The sequence below is a fragment of the Sinohyriopsis cumingii genome, chromosome 1 (assembly GCF_028554795.1).
Source record: "Sinohyriopsis cumingii isolate HCF-2022 chromosome 1, ASM2855479v2, whole genome shotgun sequence".
Lineage (NCBI taxonomy): Eukaryota > Metazoa > Mollusca > Bivalvia > Unionida > Unionidae > Sinohyriopsis > Sinohyriopsis cumingii.
The window spans coordinates 185,052,568-185,074,266 of NC_142961.1; the positions used below are offsets into that span (position 1 = coordinate 185,052,568).

At 34.7% G+C, this 21,699-nt stretch overlaps 1 protein-coding gene across 8 annotated transcripts in view; it reads left to right on the top strand.

Moving 5' to 3' along the window:
* LOC149808525 (uncharacterized) overlaps window positions 1–21,699 on the top strand; it is a 48,050-nt gene that overhangs the window by 14,570 nt on the left and 11,781 nt on the right. The window contains exons 1-8 of one of the 8 annotated variants that reach the window (XM_089978487.1): window positions 5,074–5,112; window positions 5,229–5,389; window positions 10,112–10,182; window positions 15,149–15,445; window positions 18,827–18,960; window positions 19,442–19,565; window positions 20,014–20,157; window positions 20,525–20,617. In XM_089978487.1, the coding sequence (XP_089834613.1) occupies window positions 5,370–5,389; window positions 10,112–10,182; window positions 15,149–15,445; window positions 18,827–18,960; window positions 19,442–19,565; window positions 20,014–20,157; window positions 20,525–20,617 (883 nt within the window). In that variant the 5' untranslated portion in view covers window positions 5,074–5,112; window positions 5,229–5,369. Of the gene's footprint in view, window positions 1–5,073; window positions 5,113–5,228; window positions 5,390–10,111; window positions 10,183–11,556; window positions 11,626–15,148; window positions 15,446–18,826; window positions 18,961–19,441; window positions 19,566–20,013; window positions 20,158–20,524; window positions 20,618–21,699 lie in introns of those variants that run through there. The other 7 variants (XM_089978469.1, XM_089978496.1, XM_089978505.1 and 4 more) reach the window with 7 other exon arrangements.

Here is a 21,699-nt window from a genome sequence, read left to right on the forward strand (position 1 = left end):
TAATATGAAATAAGGAATTCTTATCTTATTTTAAGTAAGTGGAATGAGTGTTTCTTTGAAACTTTCAGGAAAAGGAAAATATACCATAAAAACAAACATAATTGTCGTGATATTTTTTAACGTAGGAAATACATTCTCTCTCTGTCTCTCTGTCCGTCATTGTAGTTTTTATTGAAATCTTAAGGGTATCTGTGCCTGTTTGAAGATTCCTCTCCAAAATTGTGATCAGTAGTCACCCTATTTCTGTGAACTGCTCCGTCTGTCATGTCATCTTTTTCCCCAAACACTTACACTTGCTGTTTGAATGTCTTGAAAGGATCGATACCTTTGTCCAAACAACCAAAAAAAAAAAACAAAAACAATCTTAGCTAAGCATCGAAACGTTCTTCGTCAAATGGTCCAAAACAAAATGCCCATCCGTCAAAAGAAAAAGATCTTAGTGCAACGCGGTGAATTTTTACCCATGGTGATTTGACCTATGATCAAAGAACTGGCGGTAACAATGCTGGGAGGAGTCCTGGGTGTTGTTTTACCCCTCGGTCAGAGTTAAAAAGGACCTCCTTTGTGAAAAGATATCATACGTGTACTTTGGAATCTCTTGAAAGGAAGACAGATGACTTCAGCACATTACTAACGATGGATGGAATTCGATCGCTGACAAGATAAACACACCACTCATTTACCGCCCAATCCGTATTTGATCGAGATGTCGAAGTTACAACATGAATTTCAATCGTTGATGGATCGCACTGATTTGTCAGAAACGTAAAATTCGCAATGGTACGGCCCGTGTTGCTACGTCTTCAACTCTTTCACCAGGAAGCTTTAGACAAAACAGCTATATCGACTCTGAAAGATTTCAGGACCCTGATGAAAAGTAAATCCCCACCACCACCACCTTCTGTGACCAAGACAGCTACAGCCACGGGAATGTCAGACAAAAGAGAAGAGCTTCAGACTCAACCAGAAAAATGCGAAAGTTAACAGCACCACCTAATTCGAGAATTGGTTGTATCAACAAGATGATGGCAAACCCTCCTTCATCTCAAGAGAAAAGGAAAGAAGTGAAGACAGAAGTCAAACAAGAACTGACTACCCCTGTTCAGACATCCTCTTCGACACCTATTGCCCTCCGTGCACTTAATAGATTACGATCCAAGAAAACAATACACGAAGAAAAAAGTAGCATCAGTGAACAGTGGGTGACTTATTGAAGAGAGTTCTGATGGAGAATGTGTTAGCCAGCATTTACTACAATCCTGCCCTTCTGGCAGGTTATGGAGGGGTTAAAAAGTTGTATTGTGCTGCCAAAACCCAACGTTTACCTGAAGTGCAACAATGGTCACAAGAACGAGCCACGTACATGATACACAAACCCATTCAAAGGAAATTTTTCAAAAGTCGCATCCAGGTAAAGGGCATCGATGGCAAGCTGATTTAGTCGATGTCTCTCATTTGGCCCCCTACAATCACGGCTAAAAATATATGTTTTGGGTCATCGACGTGTTTTCCAAATTTGCCTTGTTCTTACCTTTGACTTAAAACTCGAGCTCTGAGTTAGTGCAAGCCTTGCTATTGGTGTTGAAACAAAGTGGTCGTCATTTTCTTCGATTTCAAACTGACAAAAGCAACAATTTCTTGAACAAACTTTCCAAAAAGAATTGAAGAAAATAGACATTCATTTTTTTCACCACCGAAAATCACGAAACCAAAGTCACCATCGTGGAACGTTTTCAACGCTCCTTCAAAGAACGCATCTGGAAATATTTTAAGCATCAGCACACTCGGAAGTAAATCGACGTCTTACCGTTCCTGGTTAAAGCTTACAACCAATCTTACCATCGAGGCATTGGATGCGCCCCGAGAAAGTGACTCCCGACAACAAAGGAACGTCTTTGAGCGCCTGTTTGGTGCGTCCCCTTCTATTGCTCTCCGCATGAAAGGTGGAGTGTTGAAGACAGGAAATGGAGTGCGAAAAACCAAACGCAGTATTGACAAAGGTTATTTACCCAACTGGATCATCGAATTCTTTCGTGTCACTGGACAAGTGCGTGGCCGTCATCCTCAGGTCTATAATTGGAAGACATGAACCGTTGAAAGGAATATGCTACTTGTGCGATTTACAACGAGTGACGAAAAAGTAGGACGAGGTGTAAAACATTGAAGACATTCTTGATTGAAGAACCCGTCTATAAGTTGGAAGACATAAACGGGAAAGTGTTAAACGGAACTTGCTGCTTGCCCGAGTTATAACGAGTGACCGAAAAGTATGACGAGGTGTACGACATTGCAAACATTCTTGATCGAACAACACCTAAAGATGGCTAACACCGTGTTAAGGAAGTCAAAGTACGTTGGAAAGGATGCTCCCCCCGGGTTTTGATTTTTGAATCGACGATTCGCAAGTCGCCGACTAAAAAATGAACTAACCATCGTGCCGTTCAACACAGCATCAGCAACAGAGAGCGCTACTTCTCCGAGTTCTTCTCAAGATTTACAAAAGCAACCCTTGTGGGTGTGGTGCGAAGAAATTGCATCTAAAAGAAAATCGTCTTTTTCTGCCAAATCGTTGTGGTGTATTGTGCAATGGGTGCCGCCGACGCCAATTTGAGGTTGCAATAAGAAGACAAGCACATGTGGACCATTTTACTCAAAAACTACATTGTTTACCTTCTACCTAATACATCCCTGAAATATTCTACCATTAGTAATATTTGGGAGCCTTGTGGCGATCGTCAGTAACCCCCACCAACAGTAAGAACAATCCTCTTTTGAAACTCATTTGACCTCGAGGACCCCTAGGAAAGCAGAACTCTGGAATGATGAATAACCAATCTTAATTAGCTTTACTCATTGACGGTTCCATGGATGAGTTTCTTAACAATGCCTTCAAGAGATAGTCATTATCCACTATATTACTGAGCAGGTTATACTTGTACATTTTATCAGACGGATGCCATAATAATCATGTAGCTTTAAAATTATTTCGAGGTATAAATGTTTCATAACATTTTAATCACAGTTATAATCGTTATGTGATATACAGTTGACATGAAACTGGAACTAATCAGGGCCAACTTTACGAAGACGCCATTTAGCGGCTCTGGGGACTCACTCTAGATAGCGGCAGAGATTAGGCCCTGAGTAGTTCCGGTTTCATGCCAACTGTACACATGCAATTTTTGTGTTAGTGGTTAAGTCTGAAAATAACAGGGCTGTATTCATGGATGACAAAGTAAAGTCAATGAATGACATGTTTGTTTTGTGAATAATATTGTTATCTCAATGAATCACATGGTCAAATATATATATATATATATATATATATATATATATATATATATATATATATATATATATATATATATATATATATATACACATTATATATATATATATATATATATATATATATATATATATATATATATATATATATATATATATATATATATATATAACTAGTCAGTGAATGACATGGTTATATACATTGCTGATAGAGAAAGGACAATCTTAATGGACCAGATTTTATAAAAAATCAAGGTCATAAATGGTCGAATGTTAACAGGAATAAATATGATATCAATAAGACAAATTCTCCATCCGACAAAACGAGTTCATCTTTTCCCACACAAATGCAGTAACCCGTTTATTATATGCTCATTTTCTTATTCTTCCTAAGGCTTAATTATGTAAACAAAATACACTACAAGAAACAAAATAACTGAATGTATGCCGTATTCCAAACTAAATACACAAGCGCAGATTCATCATTACACAACAACAACATTATTAATGCGCACTTAACTCCGCCCAGATAAAGTTGAACTTTGTCGCGCGCTAGACATACCTTTCGAAAGAAAATGGCGTTTTGGTCTACTTAAAATTGAAATTTTGAGTCATATTGTGAATTAGTGTGCATTGCAACAACTTTTCCATTTGATCTGGAATGAAGAAATTTTGGTATTTTTGTAGTTTCTACGAAATTTCGTAATTATGGACTGGATTTATATGCCAATTCTACATAAAGTACATTGGATTTCAGCGACGACGAAGCAGCGTGTTGACATCTCCTAGTGTGTTTCTGTTCTGCCATTGAATGTTTGAAATCATATGTGGGAAAAATATGAAGTCATTCAATTTCAATTATCAAAGAGACGCAACGGAATATAATGTTTATTTCATTTTGAATCCAGTAAGGAGGGTGTAATTGCACTTGGAATATAGTCGAAATTACACTACAATTTCGAGATGCGTAATTAAGCTTGAGAACCCATGACATGGATCATGTAATTTGGATTTACAGAACTAAGAAAGCACATTCTGAGGAAATTCAGTGGGTAAAACTGTAAGTATATTTTTTGCCATTCTTATTACCAGCTAAAGGAGACAGTTTATGCCTTGTAACTTTCATGTTATTTTTAGGTACCCACCAGTTTTATGAAATCTGGCGTCTATCGCAAAGATCCGAAACATTGTTTCAAAAAATTTAACGCGGAATGTAGCAAAGCAGTTGGTATGTGGCAGTCCACGAAATATCTGCTTTAGTTCATTCAGAAACAAATTTAATCGACTAAAACGTAAAGCGTCTGCTACACGAGTGCACGTGATTTGTTTACAAAGAAGTTCCTAATACACTATTGGGCACACGTGTCATGCACGTGAGTGCAATATGAAGGTGTGCAATATCGTAAAATATTGCACGACTTTTACAATGTAAAGTTAACGGAGAAACAAATGAGCATATACTAATAATGAATTATTATCTCTACCAATTTTCTTTAACTATTTCCTTATAAAAGATGTTAATTCATGAAATAATTGTACTTAAAACAAAATGTTTATCTTTACATCATACATTTATTCTAGATTGTTTTACAAGACGTAACACACTCACGTATGAACAAATAGGCTATAGGCATTAACTGCTACCTTACTTTAATTCTACCAAAGGAGAAGTTTTTACCGCGTGTAATTATCCTCTAAGCAAGTCGTGAGGACGTAGCATTATTTGTGTAGTGCGTCACCTCGTGGCAGTACTTCAGGATGACTTGTTTGGGATCTATCCAATACCGATGAATGATAATACCTGCTGTCTGGCCTTCACATAAGGTATCACACAGTGCAAGGCTCGAAAATGTTGGATATAAGTTTCTCTCTTGAGGGTTTGACTTCAGATTGATATAAATTTGTATTTGACAATAAATCTGAATGTTTGACATTTATAGGTGCCAGGAAGTGAATGCAGACATAAGAAAAACCCTGAAATGGAGATTTAGGTGTGGTTCAGGCTTAACATGGAATAAACTAGACGTAACATGGTGACCATGTGTTAAGGTACTTCAAGAGCTGAATCTTTAACCCTATTGATGAATATGATAAAATTGAGGTAAGTGTGTATACAGTATGAATTATCATTTTATTGATAAGATATTGTGTGATATTACATATTTATAGGTAGATCCTGAAATCTACTTCTATTTACCTGTCAGTTTAAACCGTATGTAATTAACTACACTGTGTACTTACAAAGTAGTATGTATAGGTTACTGCATTTGTATGGAAAGATATGAACTACCATTTCTGAGCTATACTACACAATGTTATAAATTCAGTGGTCTGGTATATCCTACTACCACGTTACAATTTGGAAAACCAACTTCCAAAAAGTGTCCGCATACTTTTTGACCATAATCCAATAGTAATGAATGTGTCACTCTGCTCGGTAGTTGCTCAAAAGAGAAAGTAATATTATCATATTACCGCGCCAATTACTAAATACGTTATCCCTCAGTAGTATGGTATCAACGTAAAAAATTATCTGATAAATTTTATTTAACGGTAGCAAATTTGATACAAATTTTTAAAGAAACAATTTTGATTGAGATTAGTCTTTGCCCGTATTGTAGTTGATATATATATATATATATATATATATATATATATATATATATATATATATATATATGATTAATAGTATTCCTATCTTATATTGCATTCTATGGTATTCTTGTGGTTAACCCCAATACCCTTAGCTTAAATTGAATGCCGCCGGTCTAGAAAACTTCTTTTTATGAATTTGAAGAGATGATGGTTTGTTAACGTGACTTTATACTACCAATCTAAGAACCCACACAGATACAAAACTTACGAATTGTCAGTAAACTGTTAATAGGGTCCTAAAGTTTGAAAACAAGTTTGTATCGAAGACCTTAAGTCATATCACATGTTCTGCTTATATTGCTTAAATTGTGTAGCAAACCATTTGTTTACATCGTACTCTGCACAAGATTCAGTTTGATTTTATCGTTATTGTAAATGTGTACATGTAAGGAAAACCTTTGTTTCTTTTTCTACCAATAGAGTATTTCTTTGAACTGTTAAACCTGACGGGTCATCCAGGTCGTATGCATTATAACAGATTTTTCGAAAATGCTCAAATGCCACGAAATCAGGCATCATGCGGAACGAGGACACCGTGGTAATAATTTCCCATACAAATGTACTAACCTTTTCATCATAAACCTTTTTTTTATTCCTAAGAATGAATAATAAAAAGAACAAATGAGCTGAATTTCTGTTTAATTCCAAAGTGAATACACAATTATAGTTAAAATATAAATAATAATGGTTGTTATTGTTACAGGGTTTAGCGTCATATTTCAGTACAAGAAAGAAAGAACCCATGGAAACCCCAGAAAGAACCGCCAACCCTCGAGAAGCTACCGGCAAGTTTTCTCACATACCCACCCTGGCCGAGCCCGAGACTCAGACCCACGCAGACATAGTTGAGATGACCCCTTAAATAATAATAATAATATTCATGCACTCGTAGCACTGTCAAACGACCTTTGAACTTGGTAACGTACCGCGCGCTTAGTCATTCGTTTAAGAAAATATATATTTTCGATATTTCTAATATTGAATTTCAGAGTCATATTGTGAATGATCTGTTGAGACAAGTTTCCTAGTTGGTCTGGAATGGGGACAGGTGTAGTGGAGGTGGGTGGGGGGCACCTTTTCTGTCGATGCAACTAAATAATGATACTCTAGTTCTATCATGATGATTGACAGGAGTTTATTAGCTGGATTATTTGTGTGCGATGTTAATGTGTCTGGAAAGACTGGCCCTGGCAGCACACTGCTTGTGTTTCTGTTCTTCCAGTGATAGCTTTAAATATGAGCTGGAACAAGATGGCATCATTTTAAATGAAATTCTCAAGGAGATGAAGGATAAATATTTATGCTAGGGAAAGATCATACTTATTTCGTTTTTGACTGTAATACATTCGTATTGCCACTGTTATTGCTAACTATAGACGTAATTATTCTATTCCTTGTCACTTGCATGAGCCTTCTTAGGGCAATCCCAGGTTTCGATAAAGAGTTTCACAGTAGTTTTCCTATCCGAATGTTTTATGCATCTGCCGTGGAGCAATGCACGTTTTGCTGCCAGTTTCATTATAGATTCGACTTGATCAGGGCTACCTCCCATTGTTCGAGGGTAATACTACCGAATGGTTATTTCTTCCGTAAAAGCCGTTTTAGTTATATTTGACTGTCTGGCACACCCATAACTGCCATCCATCAATTGCCGCTTCGAACTGGGAATACCCGCGCCACACACCCACACACCCACCCACCCACCCACACACACACACACACACACACACACACATATATATATATATATATATATATATATATATATATATATATATATATATATATATGGCAGTGATGTTAGAAATTTTTTAGTTTGATTTTCATTAAGAGTGGAAGCTTTTATTTCATAGCAATTTGAACGAATACTATTGACGTAATTCAACGCAACAAAATTGTCAGCAGAATTCGCCACACACCCGGCATAAGAGCTAGGTCTTTCAAAGGCGTTTGGTGGAACATGTAAGATTGGACATGTCATTGGTAACATAAGCGAAAAGTGTAAGGAGATTTAATATTTCTACCTGTCCTGAAGAAAAAGGTAATGCCTGTTGAATTGATAATGAAATCAGAACTAGATCTGTTTATGCATACGCCTCATATAATATCTGCATCCGTGCGGTTTTTGCATCACTATCTACATATTCCACAACATTATAGATTTGTCCAGTACAAGAACTTTGCGAGGTGAAGTGTGGGAAGGATGATTTACAATTGAAGAGAAAACATGACCCCTGTTAGTCTTCTCCAAACTAGTTTGCAGAAAATATGTATGCTTCTAGTTATATCAGATATGTGCTTTCGACCTGAAAGTTTTAAATATGGATGTCGTCCACACCAGTCAGTTTTCTCTTGACCTGCATTGGGCCCGGTTTCAATTTACATTTATTTAACGTAATAATTATATTTATTGTGACTGTGTTTATTATTGGGATTTCAATGTTACTCTTATAAATGCTTATGAATTTTACTAGTGATTTGGTGTTGGTCGCTATTTTCATTTAATACAAGTTATAGAGGCTTCTTGGTATTTTGACATAATATGACATGAACTGAACATTTAATAAAACGTGTGCGTTCTGTTCGATTCATTTAATTATTGTTATTTATTTTAAGAATTGAATAAATCCTTTATGTTCTCATTCAGAGTTTGTGTTATCGATTTTAGGGATATATTTATAGTTTCGTCACATATAAATAGTCAATTTAACAACATTAATTTGTACGGGGACTTGGTCTGTTATCAGATAACATTCCATAAACCACACATATATTGAAACCATTTCAATCCTTGAATAAATGCAAAGCTGAATTCCTGAAACAGGAAACAAAATTATATTAAAAAAGAGCGTGCCAAATGCAATTGCAATATACCGTTTAAGCGTTCTGGAAGACTTGCAAGTTTAAACAAAAAATAAACTAATTGATAGGTGTTTAGAAATGATGTTCCTTGAACACTGGTATATGAGTAATAAAATAGTTTTGGAACATTTGCAAACTAAACATAAAACTATGCTATGACGAATAATATCTACGTTTAGTACAAGTATAAGTGGTGAGCTAGTACCGTGAATGGCACATTAATGGGGAATCAACAACATTTTCCCCACGATAAATCACATGTATTTATTTACAAGTTTGTATGGGATGAACGTTTAGACATATCTAATGGTATTACACAATACATTCAAGAAATAAAAATGTCACTGTGTCTATTTCAAATATGCTAAAAATATCATCCAATGTGTCCAAGGAGATGGGGAGATTGCATGTGCTGTTTTAAATGAAATGTTTTCAATAGTTCCATCTTTTTGTTTAGTATCATTCAATCTTGATGATGCACTATTTTGTTGATGCTGCTTATCTGGGTGCTATGTCAACTGAATGAAGTTTGTAAAGCGGCATATTTACATGATATTGTTTGATGTTTACCATTGGCAATACCGAATTTATCATCTCTTACTTCGTTTATGAAACACAACTATTTGTGTGCATATTTTTGATCCCATTCCTAACTTATTAACAAGCAAGCCGTAATTAGTATGTATATACCGAAATCGTCGAAGTCATCGCAAATTGCTATGTTCCGTTATCTTTACTTGACTTTGTGATGCTTTTACCTTTCTATGCAGTTCTTGCACTTTCACAAACTTACTGATTTTACAACTAATGCTTTTGATGCCAAAACGCTATAGGAAACGAAAGACGCAAACGAATATGAAGAAGGATTATGTACGATTGCTGATGGAATCGTGGGAGTTGGCAGATAAGAATGAGATTAAGTGTCTAAAAAATGAAATGACTATAAGGCATGAAAACGTTATTGCAAATAGAAAAGCAGAAATCGTTTAGAACTTCAAAATATAGGCCGATTATAGACTATTAGCATTTCAGATGGAAGTGTACCTAGCCTATGTCAGACACCGCTGCACCAAGGAACGAAGACAGAGTAGCAAAACTTCAATTCTTTATCCAGAGAAAATAAACGGGTCTGAAAAATGGTTTACAATATCTCACAAATAACACTCACCCACCCCGACCCACACATCTATCCATCTATCTGTCTATTAATATATATATATATATATATATATATATATATATATATATATATATATATATATATATATATATATATATATATATATATATATATATATATTTGCAGACTCGAAGGGACATTGCCAGTTTACCGTGTTGCTATCTGCCTAATTCTCTTGGTGGTGCCAGGATGTGGAGGTTTGTATGCAAATATGTCTTCACCATCTCATTATAGTGTCATTTACATTTTCTTAAACGAAGGACACATTAATGTCAGAAATTAAATTTGTCACTTAAGCGTAAAATAGACAAGAATAGTTATGTTGATTTTTATGTCAGAAATTTATCAGTATTTAAAATACAAAAATTAAATTTATTGACTGTTAAACCGTTGAGTAATACAGGTGAGGGCCATATATATCCCGTGCCAGACAATGAGTGGTTCTGCTATTCAAGGGTTAGAAAGGAGGCCTTTGAAGAGATGACTTTCGATAAATTTAAATATCGTCCATAACAAAGAGAGTTTAGCCCTGTTATTTCAAGTTATATCACCACATAGGAAGGTGGGGGTGGGATACATAATAATCCTTTTGTCTGTCTGTCCATGTGCCCATCCATCGGACACTAGTTAGCAGAAATAGTTCCTCAGTTTTCAATTGTTGGCCAGGTAAATATTATGGTCATCACCTGAAGATATACTTTCCAATACATAATTCTGATCCCACAATATTTGTTAGGATTAATCCACTCTTGGTCTTGTAAGAGCATAATACGCAATCTCGATCTCGCAACTCTAGGCTTTAGTGGAATGCCATGATATATAAATATTATGGTTATTCCTTGAATATGTGCATAATACAAGTCACTTTGCTCCCTCAATGTTTCGTAAAGTTATTGTGTTATGTATATCATTATTGCGTGCTTAACCTTTACCCATGATTGAAGGTTGTAGCTTAAGCTCATGACCATTTGCATACAAATGTTTAGATAACTAATTTTAGTCAATGATTGTGGGTTGTACCGTACAATAATATTTGTAGACATGTTGACTGGCCTTGTGATCTTAGAAAGTTTTTTTAAGCGAACACTTGACCTATAGCGTGGTCATCTTCTTGTGTCTTGGACTGTTGTATAAGGTTCTCATAAGCACAAGAATTTATGTTCAGTCTCTAAAATCATTGCCGGTCGTGTTCAGAAATAATTTGTGATGAATAATTCATTGCAATTACAAAGTGGACATGGATACTTTGAACCAAATCACTATTTTGGGAGTATGAATCCATTCAATGTCATTCTAAATTATATCATTTCGATACATCAAGCCATTTTGTACATCAGCACATTCAAAACTCTGGAGATCATTCGGAACACTCTATTCGTTTTGACCTGTTATATAACTTTAAGAATGTTTCGGAATTTATTTCAGAATGGTACAAAATTCTTTTAAATTTTCATTTCGTATTCTCAGGAAACATGTTATTTACTGAATTTTACTAAGCTTGATAGTTTCGTATTTTCTGCTGCTTAGTTTAAGAACATATAATTGTAACAATTGCCACTTTTGTCTTGTAGCTTAATGCATGACAAAATCTCGCTAGTTCAACTATTCCCACAGTCAAATATGGACGGCGTGCAACTTAGGTATGACCTTCAGGTGGCGTCCATATCGATAATTAATTTTGCTCCTGCATTAAAGTTAATATTATGCTTGTCTTGTAGATTAATTACACTGTATAACACAATAATGTTAGCGTAACTAGTCACACAGTGTGTCTTGTAGATTAGAACAGCGTATGACACAATCACGTTAGCGTAACTAGTTCTGAATTCTGTTTTTTGACCTTCTTAGATATTTTGGTCATCACCGAAAGAAGCGTATATTGAGAATTATATTTGTTTAAATAAGTGTTATAGCCTAATTTATCTTACATTTGAATGCAGTGTATGAGATAAAAATATGACTGCAACTATTCTAGCAATTTGTAGTTGATTGTTCTGAGACTTAATACATATTCTGGCCATTGTCAGGTGTATTAATATCGGCCAATAATTGTATTCAGACCATTAGTACCAGAGTTGTGAGCGTTTTGACTATCGATTCATCCCTATCATGTGTAGTTGTAGAATGTGGGATAGGTGGGGTTTTTGTTACGCAGTGGCGTCGCGAAGGACGGTTAGGATTGAAAAGGGGCAATTACCTAATGACGCCACAGACACCAAGCGATTTGGTGCCATCGGGTAATATTTTGTCAGCTGAAATTTTCATAGTGTTTCCTCTCCGCCTTGGTGTTACGGCTATCTTCACAAGCATATATTTGCAGAGGTAGATGAGAAAGCAGGATGGAAACTGACATAAAAGAAAATGTTCTCTGCAGCAAAGTATAGGCGTCACAAAAGAACACTGTCGCCGAAAATGCATCTATCGTCTTATCATATAATTGGTAATACAGGATACATTCACAAATTTACTATTATGAAAAAGACTATTGGACCAGATTTCGGAAATAAACCCCGTAAATTTTGTGCGTAGTTGTATATGTTAATCAAAGCAAATATAGTCGATATGGTATTTGACACTTAGCTACTACATTTGTTTTTGAAAAGGAAGAAAACATGTACGCTACACATGATATAATTATTATATAAAAACTGCATCTTGCTTCCGTGCTGGAGGCCTTAAAGTCCACATCGTACCTTGTGTCCATGATATCAAGGAACGATGGTAAGAGGTTTTATTGCCCGCAACTTTCTTTACAAATCTATTTAACTATTTTTGAAATTTATTTTGTTTCATTAATCAATATAATGCTCATGTCGGAACCGTGGAACGAATATTCTGTATGAGAAAGGTATTGCGACTATATCGCTTTTTGTCTGCTTACGTCAAAGCTGTTCTTTGACTTGCGGACTCAAAGTATGATACGGACAACTGGGTCTACTACACGTTTACAAGCTTTTGTGATATACAGAGCAGTAATCACGTCTTTATCGGATTGTGAAGCAGATGGTCTCAGCAATTTAGTTCAAGCACATGTGTAACTTGACTTTAAGTTTGTCATATATTTAGGTTTTTGATGTCAGGTGTTTGAATTTTAAAATGTGTTTATCTCAAACTAGATACTCTCTCAGAATAACTGTGTATATCTTAGAATTGAAACTTCCAAAAATGGCTTTTAGCCTACTTACGTTTATCTGTAATGTAGCAAATGTGGCCCAAAGGGCAGGGAACACCCTGTCCACACCCTCCACTAGGGACAATGCTCAGTTTTGAGGGTTAAAATATACAATACGATAATGGAGTCATAAAATACGATATTCCTTTTCTTTCGATAGTTTTGCCACCTCAGCTTTGTGGTCTGCACTGTACATTCTATGTTTGCTTGGACACTTACTTTGTTAGCAACAATAGGTTAATCATGTGCTTAAGTAAATCATGAAATCACTAACATGTTTGATTAACTGATTAACCTGAAATGAACTGTACCACAGAATGTTCCATTCCGGATCATACCCTGATTTAGCTATAGCTGACACTCATAATGTACCAGTATTTATTATAATAATACAGATTTTTTACTGAATTACTTCCTTTCCCGACTTATCAATCAATAATTGAAACTCAGTAGAGTACCAAAACTCTTGAATTGCTAGATACAGTGTTTTAAAATAGATAGTAAATGTTATCTGCAGTTATCATCGCATTGCGACTATGTTCATTACCGATAACATAAGATACATGGTTGGGCATTCATTATGTGTTATTTACGATAATTACGTCTGAGAAACTAGCGCTCCCCTGGGGAGGTAAGCACACGGTCGGAATTTTTGGACAACCCAGCGCTTTGTGTGAAACATGGCATCTGCTTTAACAAGTCAAATATTTATGAATCAAGATTTATGACACTTTATGGAGATAACGCTTTAAATAAATTATAAACCTATTTCCAAGTATGACATAAGTTCTGAGAATGATTTTCAAGCTATTTAAACTAAATTTTAGCATATTTTAAATTATTCTAGTTGAATTCGTTGGAGTAGTTCCCATATGAACAAGCGAATTGCATACCATACTCTGTTCCTTGGAAAAGTATTAGGTTAATATCTCATTTGTTGACCGGGGGTAATAAGATAAAGAAATGCTAGGTGGGGCTGATTGATTCGGTACCATATATATTTGGTACGAGACCTTTGTTTATATATATATATATATATATATATATATATATATATATATATATATATAATGACTAAATCATTATTAAGAGACGTTTCGTGATTTGCACGGCTACTGTTAGCTCAGGGATTCCTCATTATGTATCAATGACACATTATTTCATGTTTCGTAAGTAGTGGTATGTAATGCACATAAAAGGAAGTGCACGTGAGAGGTTTCACTATTCATGAAGAAATTTATTGCTTAAAACATAACTTCTTTTTCAACTGAGAGTGTGTTGCTTATCTATTTGCTGGCATTAAAATGAACTATTATTGGTTGCTTTTATAAAAGGAACCCAATCTTTTCTGATTTTCTGGGGGTTACATTTTTTTATATTCATTACAAAAGCTGTGATGGTTTGGTTGTTGTCATTGACATAAATTCACAGGTTCTGTAGTTAAATTAAGTTCTTGAATTATGTTACATGATCACTCATGAAGATTTGCTTTGGCAAAATAAAGTATATATTATTTTGATCTGCTGTTATTATCACAATGTTGTATTTTTCAGTTGGTGGTTTTCATGTCAAGAATGTTTGGCCGTACTGCCATGAACCTTGACGTGCATTCATTTGAAGATATAACACTATTTATTACCAAAAGTAGATGACCGTGACAAGGATTCAATAAATCCAATATATGCATAATGTTTAATTTATTTCGGGGGTGGTGTGGTTTGGTGTACTTTTCAGCCGTCGTCCATTTCTAAGTATAAACATATTTTGAAGTTTATGAAAAACTTAAAACTTTAAATTGCTTAACAATAGCCGTGTATTGCTTGTACGTATGTTTACCATAGTTTGTAGCAGACTGATTATGTTTGATATGCAGTAAATTGTAAACCTGAATTATTCAGAAGTCTTAACGTCGAAAGGCAACTTTGACATACAATTAGTTTTAGCATGTTGTTAAAGTAATGCATACCAATATATATCATTATTTCCTAAAGTTGAAGTTTGTGAGTCGGAAGATGCCAATCTGCTCTTTCCGAATACACCCACCAGTTATGCCGGTGATATCAAGGCAAAGACATGGAACAAAGATAACGGCATTCGCCTTGCCTCTTGGATGGCCAGCTCTGACTTTATAACAAATCCATCATACGGTGACAGGCTGATGTCAATCGGGGAGAATAGCATAAAAATTCGAAATGCCACAAGAAATGACACTGGGTTCTACACATTAGTCCAAACTAGTGGGTCAACACAGAACTTCTTAAAGTCTACAGTATATCTGGAGGTGTTAGGTAGGTAGGATTAATCTTCTCAGAAGTCACGTGAAGTATAATATCTGGAATTACCTTAAACATCTAATTTCCATTCTAAAGTCAAATGCATATAACCTGACATTGCAGACACTGATCGATTACCAGGCTTTGAGATTTTGCGCAATAATTTGGGATTTGAGTAAATAGCGTATGACCTAATATTTTTCCCTGATGTCTTCCACATCCATTGATTCAAGACGCAAATAAATTCTCTTTGGTGTTGAATTTAAAACTGATTAGTCAGTTACAGCATATTGTAATGTGCAAACAACCATGACTAAGTTTCATAGCAGATACAGGAATGTTTTGCCCGAATTGCATTGTAAAAGAAAATTCTGATACAAATAAGTATGTCATGAAATGAACAGAGAAAACTAATTAACTGAGAAGTTTTACATAATCCGATTTTGTTCATTTTAAAAGTGCCCCTGACTACAAATGTTTAAAGTTTGCTCGTAATGGCATCAATTGTAATATACACTTTATTCATCAATGATAGCTGTATTTTTTTGTATATTATCAAAATCGTACTTGTTGCATGTTTTGCGTTTTTTCGTTGCCCGTATTACGCACAACTTGAAATAATTCATAATGTAAAGTGTTCAAAATGAAAAATTCATAGATTCAAAAATCTGATTTTTAAATTTCTGTTTTTATTCTCAGATTTAGAACCACTGTAGTGCAAAATGAAAAAAATACAATATAGAAAAGTATGAAACAGCACCTAAACAAAAACCAACATTTGTTTCATTAGGCAAGGGATGAAATAATGAAGTTCTATGAAAAGTATATGATTGTTTAGGAGGTGGTAGGATGAGTAGGAGATAATTATCGTATAGGAAATTGTCTTTGTAAATGTTTCAATAAATCCCTCGGTCCGTCTCTTAAACGCATCTATAATTTGTCTTCAGGATTTGGAGCCACGTTAAATGTGAAGCTTCATCTTAAAAAAAAACACTTTCATGAATGCGAAGAAGAACACGTTGTACGCATATTTCCTATAGAGTTACGGTCCTTAATTGACTTATTTCCGCATGTCACTCAAACGCTAACATATATATATATATATATATATATATATATATATATATATATATATATATATATATATATATATACACACACCTGTGACCAGTAGTACTAGGACTATACTAAATATTTTGTTTAGGTTTGATGGTCATAAATATTTTCAAACCATTTTTCAATTAGTTCCCAGTTTGCGTCTGAAAATTTAATGTAATTCATGTTGGGTAATTATCAGCACAAACTGCTCTGATTTTGTATAATGCGTTATCGTAGAGTTCAGTCAAATGTATCATGATGCTACATGAATGTATCATGATGCTATAGGAATGTATCATGATGCCATAGGAATGTATCATGATGCTATAGGAATGCATCATGATGCTATAGGAATGCTGCTCCGGCAGTTGTGTAGTTAGTTGTGTAATCTTAGGCATTGTTTATGCAATGCATTTTGTAAACTCTTACATACTTGTTTATTATCAGGTTCTAGGTAAATGGGCCATGAAGTCTCAGCGTAACAAGGATTCAGATCGGTCTGATAAGCTGCATATTATACCCACATCTCTTAGCGTTCGGAACCCTTGGTCATCCTGGCACAGGCATTTCTAATGGTCAACTCTGTGAGCTCACTAGATTCCAACTTTATAATACAATATTCATCACATTTGATTTGGGACTTTGTCTCAGCAAGAGCTCTGACGAATCAGCGATAAGCACGTCTTGCACTTGTTTGAAAGTAATGACCTTTGATCACATTAGCACTGATGTTGTTAATGCAATTCCTGCTTTCACTTTAATAATCTGATGTTATCTATATTCGCTGTGAAGTTAAGTTAGCGAAAACTGAGCTAAGTTTGAGAGTGAGTGCATTCTTCAAATATGTCTTGTTTTATTGTCCTTGATAAGTAATGAACAACTTTGTGAACATTGTTGCATCTACAGTTGTTTATTATTTAATTTGATCCAAATTTGCCATGAAAATTCAGATCAACAAAAGCTCTGACAGTTCAGACTATGACAATATTTTGGTTTATATTTCTTGGAGTTATTGATTTTGATTGACCTAGAATTAGCAACAACTTGAACTTATTGGACGTCTTCTACTTTCTATCATAATGTATTAGTATTAACCCTTGATCAAGTAGAATAGCGTAGGAGATTCACTACGAGCAATATTTCACCTAGATGGCTTTGGAATTAACAAATTTGCTTGACTCAGCCACATTAGCAGTAAACCAGCACCTTATTGTAAGAAAGATTTACATACAGTTGTTGGTGTTAATTGAGAAACTACTAAACTGTACGTTGTTGACGCTATATTGACTATCGTTTTACTTTAGAATTTGGTACCAAGGGGATTAGGTGAAAGGAAATACCTATGAAGTCTAGAATTTCTTGATTGTTCGTTTTGTTTTACGATATACTTTAGCTGATAAAGTAAGCCATCGTTTCTGTTACTATCAGTTTTTGGCCACTGTCTTTGAATCAAATTTTCTTAATGCTCAGTGAGTGAGTGAGTTAGTGAGTGATTTGGATATTTAACGTAGCTTTAAAACTTGTTCAGTTATATCGTTACGATTCCTGCAGTGTGGCATCTTATAGTGATGTCTAGCAATGTGACATCATTCCACATACTTGTGGCATGATTTCCCAACCAGTCACATTATCCTGACACCAGACCGACCAATCCTAACACTAATCTTTTATTGATGAGCGCCAAGCTAGGCAGATGATAGTTCCAATTTTATAAGTACTTGGTATGACTCGGCTGGGGTTCGAACCTGTGTCCTCTAGCATCCGAGGAGGACACTAACCACTAGGCCACCGAAGCGGTCTCTCAATGTCCACCTTGACTCAGGTGCCGTAGAGTTCCAACTTTTAGACATGGATATGCCCGTAAAGTTATATATATTCCTGCCAGTAACAATATTCTCATATAAATGCATTAACATCTATTTCTTGTGACAGTTATTGTCTGTGTGGTGACATATATTTGCTGTGGCGCCATTATAGTACACTGCTCGTTTGCAGTCTAAATATAGCACTCTGGGACGCTTCCTACGTCATTATCATAGATTAGATTTCTTAAGCAAGCCGCGTCTTGTGTGTTGTTTTTGTGGACAAATATTGCAACCAAAGTTCAGTGAAGGTATTTATAACCAAAATAATCTACGTATGTGCTACTCACTTGCGTTCCAGTCCTGTATGATTGAATTATTAGATCCTAATTCTTCGGCCATTTAGTTGAAGGTGGCGAAAAACAATAGGCATGTATATATCAACTGTTTGTTTATTTCTTTGTTTATGATTTATTGTCGGTACTTTTAATTTCAGTTCCACCAACAAACCAATGTATTCCAAATATAACTCACGAAGGAGATTCACTGTGGGCAATACTTCCCCTAGAGGGCTGTGGAATTCCAAAATTGACCCCAAACTGGACAAGTGGCACTCAGAAACTGATTAATGTAAGTTCTCTGATTCTTCTGTTAGTCATAAGAACGCTAAGGTATGGGACACGGCCATACAAATATTTTCACATCTGGCTTGCAAATTTAAAAATGGCAAGCATCTGGAGGATCGAAAAGTTATATTCGGAACTCAGACATCCTTTGATGCAACATCCTGCAGTACCCAATAACATTGCCTTTTGGATATTTTAATTAGGATTTGTGATATTTTACATTTTAAATTTTATATCAGTTGGTATATTTGTCTTTTCATAATATATTCCAACTAGTGACCGGGGTTGACTTACACCTTTTAAACCAGATATATTAATGTTCATTTTACAGGGTAGCAAACCAGGAGTCAATTTAGGATGGTATATTAAATATATAAACATAATGAACTCTTGTTTCTCTTTTATGTGCGTTTACCACAAGGTCAATAATTTTCATAAGCTGTACAGATCTTTCATTTCGACCAATATTTCATGTGTACTTTTAGGATCGCATCAGTGTCCTTGACCTTACATCAGGAATTAACATTGATGTATACATCGTCTGTGCTGTTGGAAACTCAAAACGCTGTATCCCGTTAGATTCTAGCAGCTTATGTAAAAATCACACAGGTAAGACTTTTGAATATGCAGAAATAGAATAAATAAAAAAGAGAAATATACTGCATTCGGCTGTTTTGGACAGTATTTAAATTTCGAAGAATATCTCCTTGGCCCAGATTCATAATTTGGAGTACAATAAGTATTTAGTAACCAGTCAAACGTTCATGGCCTTGAACATCAGCTTTAAAAATCACATAGAAAAAAATAACATTTTGGATAGTTTGAAGTGAAAATCAAGAACCCGAATAATGTTTAAATGCACTGTAATAATCCAAACAGGTCCATATTAAACCATTGTAACTTAAACTAATATGCATACATTATATAAAACGCTAAATCATCCGCTACCTCCACCAATTATTTGGTAAACTAGTATATGTCAGTATACTTAATGACATGATTTATTGATTGTATCTGAAATAATTTAATGAAACATTTACGCCGATAATATGTTTAGTTTCAGAACCACGGATTAAACATAATAGCAACACAGGATTAATCTTATGGTGGATACCAGTTCTAATTGTTATCATTATAATCATCGGAACAGGTGCTGGTATGTTTTACTGCAAAAGGATTAAAAATAAGAACAAACATCCAGGTAAGTATCTCAATATTTTAATGTCATTATCAAATTAAACTGATATCATCAAAACATGCAGTTATATTATCCATCTCATGTCCTTCCTATGCCCCATTCAATATACAATAAAGTTTCTACATGCAATACATCAGCACAGTTCAAGAACATATCATTAAGCATTAACAGTGAAAACTGATTTATGTTTTAAAAATAGATTGTAATGTTCACATTTATAAACAGGCGGATGCACAAACCCAAACCTTTGTCTGTCTGTCTGTCTGTATGTCTCTCTGACACACACACACACACACACACACACACATATATATATATATATATATATATATATATATATATATATATATATATATATATATATATATAGACGCAGAGAAGATGAAATTTTCATTTTTGGCACGTATAGATGACAGCAGGACAGAGAATGAAACTGGCGAACGAATCACTTTGATGGATCAAGGTACATAAAATCACTTTTAATTCATAGTTGGATCTAAACGATTTTCAGCAGCTTTAATATAAGAACTTTTATTCTTGCATATCTTCTTGTTGCGAGAATGGCGAGTAATCCTACACGTTGTATTATTATTATTTCTATTATCATTATCATTATCATTATTATTATTATTATTATTATTATTCATTTTGTTGTTTTCTAGCCACCTGTTATGTATCCCTCGTGTATTGAATCATATCCGATCATATAATATATTTGCAGTATTTAACTTTGTGGTCATCTTCCGTCCATTGTTTCAGAAAAACTATTTTGTTTTTTTTGTAAGGAGGTCCGCTGGAGAATACCAAATTATAATAACAATTAGAACTGGTATCCATCTATCAATATGTTTATGTTTCTCATTATTTCTGTTCCTTACTCAATTTTAAAAGTGTTGTACTTAAAACATTATGACTCAATTGATCAAGAGTTTGAGATTGAACCTTTTTGGAAGAAGAAAGTTATGATCTTGACTGAAAATTCAAGCAGAACTTTTTAGTACACAAATTATATTTGTGGGTAGATATCTTTTGGTAGTGGTCACTGCTTGTGACAAGAAAAATTAATGTCATGTCAATACAATTTGACGTAGATATATTATATATAGCTTTCTTAGGATCAATATGTTATGGAATATACAATCAAAATTTTAAGCTGTTATTTCAATAAATTCGCTTTAGATATGTATAGTTCTGGTTATAGACTTGAAAGCATAAGCAATGGACTGTCCTTCGCCATCTTTTGTCTATACATCTCTCAATTGTTCGCCATCCGTTAACGCAAATTTGTTATCACTAGTTTTATTGCAGTACCAGAAGGACAGCTTGTCATATCAAATCTCCTGTGTGATAACACATTATTCTGTCAATTCACTCTATATTCGTTAGTTTTATGGGTATCTACGAATTGGATGCCTTAGTTTGTGATGACTTTTTCTGATATGGATAACAGTAAAAGGTACATTTTCTAGAAGTGGATATAAATATGACATTACTTTTCGTAGACAATCCGTGAACAAAAATAAATCTGTCTTGCAGACGTGAGTG